Below are 12,808 nucleotides of genomic sequence, written 5' to 3'. Positions count from 1 at the left end.
AGTTTTACTTGGTCTTAATTAGCGTCATCATCTAAGTACGCTGACATTGGTTTTTAGTCACTCTCCGTATAATCACAGAAAAGAGCTGAGGACAAGTGAGCAGGAAGAAATATTTAGATATGGGAGTTACAGCTTCATCCTCTAAAAAGGCATATATAAAATCCTAAAAAACGTTCCTCAGGATTAAAGCTGTATCGAGCCTAAGGAAGAACAGTGTGCGTTCATCACATGCTTGTCTTGTTTTTAAATCATGCAGCCACTATAACAAAGACCTTTTTAACTTTTGTACCTTGACAAAGCAATGTGCCTTGACTTCTTGGGGAATTAATTACATTTTATGGATACGGATTGTCTACATTTGCGTCAGTTGCATCTTTGTGTGTCACAACACTGTCAGATCCATTAGAATGAGTGATCCTGGAGTAAATAGTGTATGGCTTGGACATTATACAGTCTGCTTATAGATTAACATTATGGTAATATGTACCAGAGATGTGACTCAACTCATTTGGTCCAAGTCACAAGCAAGTATAAACTCATTTTTCAAGTCAAGTCACAGGTTGTGTCAAGATAAGAAGTGGGGACTGACTTAAATGTGACTGTAATGGTCCTACATGAATATTAAACGTGGCAGACCTGAGTGACGCAGCGCTGTGACGTAGTTACGCTCCTTACTGTCAACACTTCAATCTGAAGATACTTTCGCTTTCTCAAGTTTTCTGCGGAACAGAAACTCGGTGAAAACTGTGGAGAAAGAGAAACAAACTGCAGGAAACTTGTGTGGAGTAGCGAAGCTGTCATTGCAAAACACACGAACAACAGAGTGTAAGTTCACGCTGAAGTAACCGCACGACAGTAAGTTGAAAATAGTAACTTTTTCGCTGACGAGTTTTGGCTAACTAATTTGTATGCTAATTGGACATGTAGCTAGCTTACGCGTTTGATTTAATAATTTAAAGTATTAAACTGGCGACTAAACTAGCTCTTAATGGTAAATTAATGTTTATACTGGTTTAAAACCGAGTAGTGTTGACGTATCAGTGATGGAGGATAAGGAAATAGTAATGTTCACGTTAGCCATAGCAGTAACGTAGCAACAGTATAATGTAACGTAAAGTAAAGCTAAAGTGCTAAATGTGTGTTTTAACTACAGATGGCTGGAGAACCTGTTGGACCAGCTGAACTTGGAGGTGAAGTTGATGAAGGGAAGCTGTCTGGAGACGAAACAGACGCCAAACCTGACCGCAGAGGAAGATTTCTGCTTTTTGGGAGGTGATTTCCTTTCATTGTTACATTATTTACTGTACTGTATCTGCAGAGGGAAATCCCTTAAATCCATGAGGTGAAAATCATATATGTGGGCCATAATTGAATTCGTGTTCAAGTTCACTTTAGTAGATCCTGTGTAAGAATGTTCATATTTTACTATAACTTTCAGTTTCATTATTATTCCCTCCCCACTCAACCTAGTTTATGAGAACTGTGTCATCTCACTACAGAAGGTTCATCACAACAAGAAAGGGCTCCTATTAAAACTGTTGTGTTTTTGTTGTTCATACTTTGCTGCTGATGCCATTTTTCCATTTGTTCTAATTCATTTGTGGGGTATTGAAAAATCTGTGCGCAACCAGTTACGCATGCAAGAAATTGGGAATTTCTTATAATCGGCTATTTATCGGCAGCAGTGAAATGATATCAGATAAATACAGACGAGAATATGAAGCCTAATTGCTTTCATAGACTTAGCAAGCATTGCATCTACACACTCAGAATCAGAATCGTTTTTATTGACAAGTAAGTTTTCACATACAAGGAATTTGCTGTGCAAAACAGTAAACAATACTGAAAATAGTTGAAAGATATAATACAAATATAAATATAAATAGAGATGAAACACACAGAAGAAAAAGAACGGCAAGAAGAACAAGCACAACAAATCTTATTGGTGCTAACATATATTAAATCATCTGTCTCTCAGTGCTACATCTTAGCCTTTCTTACCATCAGGTGTGCATACACTACAACTACAGGTTATAAACTTCTTTCTAAAAGACAAAAATGTGAAATTATCTAATCGTATCAGCTGAGAATTTCCTATTGTGCATCCTTATAACCAGATACACATGGCGTATGTGTTTTGCAGCTAAAGCTTGCAGTAAAACTAATGCTGTGCTCAAAATAAACTAAATGAGCATGACCTTGTGTGACGATATACGTTACAGTGAGAAGAGATTGTGGCACTGGTTCCGCTTATATCTCAACCAATCAAAACTTTTACAATGATAAAATGTATTCCCCTTGATTTGACACTGCAGCCCAGTTTTGGATAGCCTACTTACTGTAATAAGTCGAGGCATGTGAAAGCAATCTTAAACTCAATTTTGGTTCTGAAGTCGTTCCTCAAGTGGCTGCTCACAATTAGGTTGTACTCCAGCAGAGACTTAAATCAGGGATATTCAGCATGACATCGTTGAATATGGGCCCTTTGACAGTGTCTTATACAGTATCTCACTGTGTCTTTTAAAAGTGTGACACTGACTCACATGAGGGAGTAGCCTCTGTTTATTCCAGTCTGATGCACAAGGTGGCACTGCGAGCCTTTGTAGAGGGGGAAAACATGTGTCAGCTGTGTTTCTCCCAGACACTGGTGATCGAACAAAATGCCTGTGTGGCATTTAGAATTTTTACCCCAAACTGTCAGGATAACAATGGACAGTTTTTAATGTTTTTTGTTATTTTAAAAAGAACATAATATAAGAAAAGTAACTTTCCTCGATTTCACATTTTAAACCAATTAAAGTGATTTTTAAAGCAGGCTGATTTGTTTCAAGACAAAACCTAACAGTGTAGTAAGCATTTAATGTTGCTGTATGCTTAATCTGCTGAATGCTATGTGTTTTGCCACTTTGTCATGGCTGCTTGATAGCAAACATAACCACCATTTTTAGAAGTGTTATGTAAAACTGACACCACCTTATCTACAGTACTTGGATGTATGTCTTTTTCATTGGAAGAAAGCATTGGCAAACAACTGTGGTGCTGCCGCTTAAGTCAGGCCTTTCATGCCTTGTCGGCTGTAAAGGAATTGCGTATAATGTGATAAAGTTGTTATTGATATTGTCAATTATGAAAATTAAGAGTCTTTTGGGTTTTGGACTGTTGGTTGGACAAAGCATTACATTTATAGATGTCACTTTGGGCTCTTCGAAATTGTGATCTGCATTTTTCACAATTTTTGACATTTTAAAGACTAATCAATTAGTCAGTTAAACGTGAAAATCGTCAGATTTATCGATAATGAAAATAATCTTTAGTTGCAGCCCTGAAATCAGTTTGAGTGATTTTTTTTTAAGAGAAAAAAAAAAAGTCAAAATTCTTTGATTTCAACTTCCTAATTGTGAATGTTTTGATGAAGAATGAAGATTTCGTCTTTGACATTGGTGAACACTGACATTTTTCACCATTTCCTGACAATTTACAGGCTAAAAATAACAATTTCTTATTGATTAATCAAGAAAATAATCGACAGATTACAACAAGAAAAAATATTGTTAGTTGAAGCCCTAAAGGCAGAAATTAGAATGATTAATATCCCTTTGGTTATTTGTAGTATGTTAAGATGTTGAGCAAAGCGGTTATTTCTTAATGATCAGTGTTTTTCAGTTGTACCCCTTCTAAGTTGAGGTGATGAGGCACTCACAGTATGTATGTCGGTACAGGTGGATTATGTGCCTGTCAGCAGAGGAGCAACTTGTTGCCCTGTCTGACCTCAGCAGGGAGCGAGGCGCTGGGGCCATGTGTGAATAGGCCTTTAGAAAGCACTGGTGTGGTGGCGAGGCTGCTGACTCAGGGGGCTCACAGTGCGCCGCCCCTGTCCTCAGCACCTCAGCCCAGTCAGGTGTCCATCCAGTACAGAGAGCATGTCAGTATCCTAGCACACAGCCAAAAAATAAGCTGCCAGGTCTGGAGAAACGTACTCTTTTGGGGGAAAAGAAAAGAAACGAGACAAAACCAACGCATTTCAGATGCAGAGTGGCGTAGCGCTTAATGACGAACCCAGGTAAGACGGACACAGCCGCCTCATATTCCTCTTCATCCGTCATCCTGCCTGCTCCTCTTTCTGCCATGCCCAGCCCACAGGAAAACAGAGTTGCAGCTCTTTGCCCACCCTCGCGCAATTGTTTGGTACGGTATGTTGGCACAATTTGGAGGTGGGAGGGGGGCTCAAAAAGTTCTGGATCACATGTTTATTAGAATATGGCTGGGCTGCCTGTGAGTGTATGAGACTGTTAGTGCGCATTGCTGTGTATTGTTCCTGTGCTTGAGTAAGTTGATGACTAGGCTCTTCTGGAACAAGCCTGGATTTTCGAAGCCCCAATGGGCAACTGTTGGCTTAGCTATCTGGATGGATCTTTTGAAGAATGGAAATATGACAGGTCTGTGAGAATTGGCACGGTTGGAAGTTTTCCTCTCGCTCAATCTACATTGATGCGGTTACGATTTTTTAATACCCACGTTAAGCAAAAATGTTCTAGTTTCTTCTTTGACCAGACGGTGGATTACTGCGACCAAATTTGGCTGTGACATTAATGCCTTATTTGAGAATGTATGTACTCTTTGATTGATGAGTAAGTGGTTCCGAGTGTTTTCAGTTTAATGTAAGTTTTCCTTGACATTGAGGGAACTGCTATTTGTAGGAACGTTTTGGCTTAAAAGATACTGTCATGTTGTGTAAGATTCAAGAATATTTTCTTGAAAACTTTTTGCCTACAAGACACGGCCGTGTAAGGTAAGAGTTTGTATTGCTGAAGTTTCAACTGCGCTTATGGGCTGACTTGAAGATAAGAAGGTTTTTATTTTTACATCAAAGGGGTTACGTTTGGCTTGGTCTTATTATTATTATTATTATTATTATTATTATTATTATTATTATTATGTTTATGTGTGTTGTTGGGTCTAAAAGACAGTATTGTAGGAATATTGTTTTAGATGTGATTTGTCTGTATTGTTTGCAATCCTGTTCAAATGTTTGGAATTGCCTTTTTTATTGATGCTTTTTTCCTTTCCTTTAACAATGGTTATTTTGACATAGATAAAAACAGTTTAATTTAGACACCAAATGTATTATTTACCTTTGGAATAGTTTTGAAGAATAATGAAATGATTAAAACTACCTTTCAGTCTGTGTTTTACTGTTGTAACCATTTTTCCTCCAAATAACCTACAATTTTGAATTTGTTTTCTGCTCCACAAAACCCCAACAGTGCCGCTGGGCTCTAAATATTTTGGAATACCATTTTTCTTTGGGCCTTTTGTCGTCTACTCAATGGGTTTGGTTAAAGGAGTTTCAAATGAGATTTGTCAGTCTATAGTATGATCAACTGAGATTCCAAGATCCACTTCCAACAGTGCTAACCCTAGACTGACCCTCTGTTTCAAGTTTTAAGAATAGCTTTGCTAGTAACACGTGTGTTAAATCCAGTTTGTTATAGGCATTACTGTGTACTTGAACCTGAAACAGGAACCTATTTCAATTGAAATATGCACAGATTTTGATGCAAAGCTTACCATATTCATATCCCTATTTAACTTTTGCTCATAGGTTTCTTTGTCTCTTTCTGCCCTTTTAATTGTCTGTCTGGTTGAACTATTGTACAGCATTTTGTTACTTCTTTTTTGCAAACCCCTCTTACCAATTAACATTGGAATGACATCTATAAATAACATTTGTAAATAGGAATTACTACAACCTAAAAGCCTTAAATACAACTAAATGGTTCTCTCTCATCAAGCTTTTGTGGCAGGTGATTCCAGCCTTTATAACAGTACAAGTAGCACACAGGTAGCAGTTGTTCAATTGATCAACTAAACTTAAAACATTCTGCATTAGGTACAGCTTAAAAGTTGATAGTCTTTCAGGTGTTTGGGGGAAAGGTTGAATTCTAAACAATGCTACCATGAGGTGTTAACTATCCTTGATATTCTGTTTCTTTCTTATTTTGTTAGTAAGAAGAATAAGGATGGACAGACGCGGGAGCAGGACTACTCTTCTGAAAGCCATTACAGAATTGTTTCACCAACATTCCAGTATAAGATGAGCCACCAGCGAGTGGGCAAGTGTATCATCATCAACAACAAAAACTTTGATGAGAAGACAGGTAAGGCGGTTGTGTTACAAGCACATTGTGTACCTAATTCAATTTACTATACAAGTAGAGTGTATTCTAAACAGATTGTCTTGGCAGGGATGAATGTACGCAACGGCACAGACCGAGACGCTGGTGAGCTGTTCAAATGCTTCAAGAGCCTGGGCTTCGATGTCTTCATCTACAATGATCAGACATGTGAGAAGATGGAGCGTCTTCTCAGAGAGGGTAAGTAGTGAAATCCTTCTTCATACTGTGTCGATGCTAAAAACACCCACAGTTTTATTGTTCTATCTTGGAGGGACGTAAGACTGTTAAACTATTTATATATAGGGAAACCTTTTGGAAACACCATGGAAGATTTTTCTGAATGCCAGGTTTCTTTTCTCATACACTCATCCTCGCGTCTAGTCACGCCATAAACATTTATTGGCCAAGGTACACAAAGCCAAAACGAATGCAGTCTAATCCAACTGTCCTGCAATTAATCCTACCTTTAGCTTTTGTTAAACTTATTTTAGACTTGTGGTCATGAAAGAGGCTTTAGTTTGTGGTGCTGTTCAGTTGGATTGTGTAACTAACCACTTTGTCTGTGGTTTCCTCAACATATTTCTATGATTATTTTGAAGCATGACATAAGAAGGTTAATGGAAATGGCAATATTTTGATTACTAAAACAAATTTTCGAGCTTGCTTGAGGTGGTTTTTGCCTTTTTGTGAAATTTCAAAAGTGTGCTTCAAACTCACTTGACAATAAGATGGAAACACAGTCTAGTCTTTGTCTAGACATGGATAAACACCTCTCAGTATAACACAATACAATTCAGCATCACCACAATTGCAGACTTTTTATATGTCTAGGTAAGATTTGTAGTCAGGCTTTTGGATTTGACTTCTTTAATTTAAGTCAGGTGTATCTTATAAACGGGCAACTGAGTGTAATAATAGTGTAGTTTTTGGAATAGTAATCTGTTACACTATTTTATTGATGGAGGGAATGTGTTCTTTGATTTAAAGGTAAGAATCTCATTGCCCGACGGAAAGATTGTTTTACTGTAGATTAGCTATCAAGTTCATACATGTACAGAAGTGTTATGTGAAATTGATTCCCCGTTAACTTGCGTGATGTACATGGTGAAGTTACATTCAAGGTTCTTCATGACTATGCTTGTTTCTTGAAACTGCCAGGTGAGACAGCAGGAGGTGCTGTTGTAAAAGTAATTACATTAACCCTACTCAAGTGGCCACCAGTTCATATTTGTGGTGCCACTGATCCAGGAACGTGCAGGTCCACTGGCTGGATTTCCTTACAAGATGTACAAGTCACTTCTCAGGTCATATGCCCTGCGGAAGATATGATACAACATTTTAAAGGCTGCTTCTCTGTGTAGTTTGCACACATCTTGATTCAACATTGCACCCAAAGAAGGATTCCCTTACAACTACACTGTAGATGCCATGGAATTTGGTACAGCTATTTATGGTCCCCTTCGGATAAATCATAATTATTTTGGTATCAGTATCAGGCTAGAATTTCCCATTATTACACAAGAGATATCAAAATCTGACAAACAAATTGGCATGTAGCTTAATCAGCACGTCAGCACTTTCCCCAGTGCAACCCTCCGGCTAACATGTCAAGTTGACACACAAAATATATGTCATTGGCAACTTGCCATTGAAATTCCTTAGCAAATTTACACTCCTAAAGGGATGAACATCGCTGTGTGATTGTGTCAAGCGACATGCTGAGGGTTATAGTTATTCCTCTGAGTATTCCTCTGAGGAAACTATCAAGAAACTGCATATTTTAAACTATTACTGTAATATTTTAAGATTTAGAATTAACCGTAATTAATTCTCAGTTACTCAAAATTAAGTTTATAATTCAGCTGCAACCTCAAGAATCCGAAGGACTAAAATCAGCTCCAGACTGGACCAGTTGCTGATATTGCTCAGTAATTTAGAAATTTATTGAGGCCTGAGCCGAGCTAAGAGTTGAGTTTTGTTTGTGTGTGTATGGGTCAGCCTCGGAGGAAGACCATAGTGACAGCTCGTGTTTCGCCTGTATCCTGCTAAGCCATGGCGAGGAGGGCATGATCTACGGAACAGACGGAGCCATGCCCATCAAGACCATGACCTCAATGTTCAGGGGGGACATGTGCAAAAGCTTAGTTGGAAAGCCAAAACTCTTCTTCATCCAGGTACGAAGTCCTAAAGACATTCATTTTTCATGACAGTGTGGTATGAAAACTGTAGCAACAATGTTATAGTTGTTAGTTAACTTTTAGATTTTTGTCAAGTTCACCACTTGGGACCCAAATGGACCCCAAAAAATGTAACATTGAGGGTTGTCTTTGTTGAGAAGATGGATTAAAATAGCTTTCAGTAGCTCCCCACGGACAGATGATAGTTATTGTGTAAAATTTTGCCCATCTCAGCTTTTAAAAAAAGTTAATTTTTAATTGCTTCACCAGGTCATCGTTGAGAAAGCTACTCAGGATCACAATGAAATGTCATTTCATTTACTTCACCAGGCTTGTCGGGGTTCCGAATTTGATGATGGTATACAGACAGATTCAGGTCCGCCAAACGATACCCTGGAGACAGATGCTAATCCAAGACATAAGATCCCTGTAGAGGCAGATTTCCTGTTTGCCTACTCCACTGTGCCAGGTAAACCACAGTTTTCATTTAAAAGTATCAGCCACAACATTAAAACCACAGACAGGTGAAGTCAATAACATCAATCATCTTGTTACAAAGCAATGTTCTGCACTTTGACACGTACGATGCAACCAAACATTGTTGCAAACCAAGGCACAGTACCATTTCCAATCTTTACCCCTACCCCTCTTTTTTGAGTGCACCCTTGCCCCTCAGAACAGAGTAACAAGAGGTAGTAGTTGAAATCTCTCCTTATGGAATAGGAAAACCCTTCAAGACCCTCATATGTCATCAGTTGTCATTGGTGGCATTTCTGTAAACAGAATGCCATCAAAGGGGGGAAATACATCAAACATGCAGGGCTGTCATGCACAAATCATCAATAACAATGCAAGGTTAGTTAGTTAGCTAATTAGCTGCCATGACATCAGCAAACTAGTGGCGATTGTTTTCTGTGTGCTATATAGAAATTGGATTTGGGCCCAAAAATACCTCCTCATGACAACTGTACTCCCCAGTGGCAGTGCCCACCCTAGCAAGACTATACTGCAAAAACTGCTCAGAAAGGGCCCAAGGAAAAGGACAAAGGGCAAGGCGCTGGCTGCCAAATTTCCCAGACCACAATCCCATCAATGGACACCACAGGACACCTCCAAAAGGTCCTGTTGGCATGCCTCAAATCGTTAGAGTCAATTCTGATTCATTGTGGCTTCACCATGAGTGCCAGGACCCAAGGTTTTCCAGCTGAATGTTGCATTGTAACGAGACGATCAATGTTACTCCCTTCACCCATCAGTGGTTTAAATGTTGTGGCTGATTGGTGCATATCATTGACATAAATGAAGTGAAAGCATTTTTGGTATCTGTAACCTGTGCAGGATGCATCAGTGATAAGACAGGTCAGTTTCACTGCTGACTCATGCTGATTTTCAGGATATTACTCATGGAGGAACCCTGGGCGTGGCTCCTGGTTTGTCCAGGCGCTCTGCAACGTCCTCAATGAGTTTGGCAAGCAACTGGAGATAATGCAGATCCTTACGCGGGTCAACTACATGGTGGCCACCAGCTTTGAGTCCTGGTCTGAAGACCCCCGCTTCAGTGAGAAGAAGCAGATTCCCTGCGTGGTCTCTATGCTGACGAAAGAACTTTATTTCAACTGACCGCCAGCCTAACTGACCGTACTATATGAGACCACAGACTGACTGACTGACTGACTGACTGACTGACTGGACTGTTTCAGGTAGCGACGATGCGGTCAAAGCCTTCAGGGATGACTCAGGCCCAGCAGGACACTGCACATTTGGAGCACATATGACATTTTGCATGTGTAGTTGGGCCCGAAAACAAGCAACTCCGTTAAAATATTTACAGTGGCACTCCTCGTTCATGTGTTGATGGTGAAACTTCTTCTTCTTCAGGTTATTCTTCAGAATAATGGCGTCACATTTGATCTGATCTCTATTTTTTTGACAGGCATTGTGAAATATCCATGTTATTCTACCAGCCCGGAAAATTTGCTGCCAGTTTTTGTGGGCTCGGGGAATCATATCTGAATATGTGTCCCTCCATTTTCCCAGCATTTGCAGTAGACGTTGAAAGGAACTGATTAGAGTGGACAGAAGTCTTCAGGCTAAACTTGGTTCTTGGATATATTGCATGGCTGACTAAAATAATTGACATTCGATGTTCTGAGAGAAGTCTCTCCAGGAACAGATAAACCAGTCAAACACACTCTAATACATTCAGACAGTATACAATACTCACTATTACACAGTAAAATAAATTGAATTTTTTTAATAGCCTTCTTGAATCAATCCTATCCTTTGATTTGTTTTATATGATTTTGCAAAAACGGCGCAAGTGAGGGGTCTTTCGAGATGCACTAGTCAGTCAATAGAAATCCTGAATAGAGTGATTGCGATTGCTATAGGAGAGACGTATGGTGAGATGGGAAAAACAACATCTGGAAAATGGATCAGATCATTTTCAGCTATCTGTGTTTTAATGTTTTCAGCTGTCAATTGTCCAAAATAAGCGACTAAACAAAAAGACAACACTCCTCTGAGCAGAGACATGTGACGGTGCTTTTTGCCAAAGGCTCAGTGTCTCAGCCTTCCTAGCAAGTTTAAGTTGGTAGCAGCACGCTGGCATCCTCAGGTTCTTTAATGTCCCATGAAGTGGGTAAATGTAATGTTAAAGACTGTCATATACGTAAGGCTAGGAAGGTGTGATCTTTTGCTGTGTAGTGCTTAGTTATATGAGATTTCAGGTCAAATGCGTAGTATATAGTCCACCAAGGATTATTTGCAATTTGCCAGATTTCTCAGTGTGATGTTGGAGACTTCACTTGCACGTTGTTCAACCGAGAGCGAGTGAAGTTCATGTATTTGCACATGATCAAAATTACGCACTCGTCTTATTAGTCAGGGTCCAACAAATCAGTTTATGAATTTCCCTTTTTTAATCTTTAAAGTTAGACATTCCACTTTGATACCTTTGATAGATAATAGGATACATGCTGTAGGATTTTTACACCAGAAAGAACTGAAGAATGTCAAAAACTGTGTCATAAATTTGGGAAATATCATATTGTAAAGCTGGACGAGGGCCCAAAGCACAAATGCCACATCCTTTCACTGTATATTAGTGTTGTATATTGTCATTACATACACTACACTGTAAGAACTACCCAGCAAAGTCTTCCTATTGTTTTTTTTTTAAAATAGATTTTTGATTTAGAAAGATTTAAAATCCCAAATTTCAAAATAAAAAACATATTGATTGCTTTTATACATTATTTTAAGCACTTAGTTTTTTAAAAACAATAATGTAATAATTTAGGTTATAGATCATATCATTGAGTTATATGGTGAAATCTAAGATACATATTTTGAATATGATAGACATTTGCTGAAGGTCATTACAACTTACACTAAGTCTGTTTCTGCAATTTCGCTGTGTTATGGTCCTAAAGTCTGTCAATCACAGAGGCAGCTATTACTGGTGGTGACAAGTCTGAACATACACAATCCACATGTCCGCAATACACTCTCACTGTTGCTGCAATGTTTTTACATTGTTCACATGATTGCATGTGTCAGTAACTTAGGGGAAAGGTTCAGCAATAGCTTTAATTTGTCACTCTATTTTTCCCGTTTCACTCCTTGTATTTCTTTTTATCAGTTTTTTTTTTTTTTAATTACACTCTTTCATATTATTTATAAATGCCAAAGTGTAATCAATACTGGCTTAAGTTAAAGACATGTCCCATTCTACAACCAGTGCACTTGTTCAATACAGCCACAACTCTTGAATCCTGTCGACACATGGATCTCTGATCAGTGATGTGGTGCCCAACCTGTGCTGAAAGGAGTGTTTGCTCCACTTGTTTTGGAATGGAATTGAAGAAGGGAAAATTTTATTTTTATGGGTAAAATTTTAAATGCTTTCCGGTGTTAAATGCTGTTGTCCTCAGGAATATATTTGAAAAGATTTGGAAAAATGAATGAATGAATGAATTACATTGAAAGTATAATCTGGCCCAATTTTTTATTTTTTATTTGGGGCAATACCTTGTTTAAATAACTTAACAAAAACAGAGGAATGCTTATTGTAAACATTTTATTGTATTAAACATGAAGAATTTATTGTGTAACGAGTTGTGTGTCATTTTTCTTGCACATTTGTAAACACAGATTGAAACACTGCTGTTTTTTTAAGACAAGGAAGACGTTTGTAACATGGTAATGAAAACACTTTGATCAGCTTTACAATATGGGTACATTGATTAACATTAGTTAATGCTGTAATAAGCATTCACTAAAAGTTAAGTAACAGATGACTACTGTCGTAATAATTTACTAATGGTGTTAATGTATGTTAACTACAATATTAATTATACATTCAATGCATTATATAGATGTTATTAACAGTTAATGTAGTAATAAGCATCCCTTAAGCAACTGTTAACAAATGTTTGTTACTTAATTGTTAGG

At 38.2% G+C, this 12,808-nt stretch overlaps 1 protein-coding gene across 3 annotated transcripts; it reads left to right on the top strand.

The window, feature by feature from the left end:
- Window positions 1-687: 687 nt before the first annotated feature.
- casp7 (caspase 7, apoptosis-related cysteine peptidase) lies at window positions 688-12,468 on the top strand. Of its 3 annotated transcripts, none has more exons than XM_073489681.1 (7): window positions 688-855; window positions 1,154-1,272; window positions 6,007-6,158; window positions 6,246-6,374; window positions 8,175-8,350; window positions 8,684-8,822; window positions 9,747-12,468. In XM_073489681.1, exons 2-7 carry the CDS (start codon window positions 1,154-1,156, stop codon window positions 9,971-9,973), a joined length of 942 nt encoding a protein of 313 aa, XP_073345782.1. In that variant the 5' UTR covers window positions 688-855; the 3' UTR covers window positions 9,974-12,468. The 3 variants fall into 3 exon arrangements, with proteins under 3 accessions (XP_073345782.1, XP_073345781.1, XP_073345780.1); XM_073489680.1 differs by having other exon boundaries at window positions 715-825; window positions 8,624-8,822; XM_073489679.1 differs by having other exon boundaries at window positions 715-855; window positions 8,624-8,822.
- The last annotated feature ends 340 nt before the right edge of the window (window positions 12,469-12,808 follow it).

Source organism: Pagrus major, chromosome 20 (genome assembly GCF_040436345.1).
Source record: "Pagrus major chromosome 20, Pma_NU_1.0".
Lineage (NCBI taxonomy): Eukaryota > Metazoa > Chordata > Actinopteri > Spariformes > Sparidae > Pagrus > Pagrus major.
This window is presented reverse-complemented; position numbering and strand designations above follow the sequence as displayed.

Coding starts and splice junctions, on each gene's coding strand:
- casp7 (XM_073489680.1), top strand. CDS start 1,154: ATGGCTGGAGAACCTGTTGGACCAGCTGAACTTGGAGGTGAAGTTGAT. Junction 6,159..6,245: donor AAACTTTGATGAGAAGACAG/GTAAGGCGGTTG, acceptor TTGTCTTGGCAG/GGATGAATGTACGCAACGGC. Junction 6,375..8,174: donor GGAGCGTCTTCTCAGAGAGG/GTAAGTAGTGAA, acceptor TGTATGGGTCAG/CCTCGGAGGAAGACCATAGT.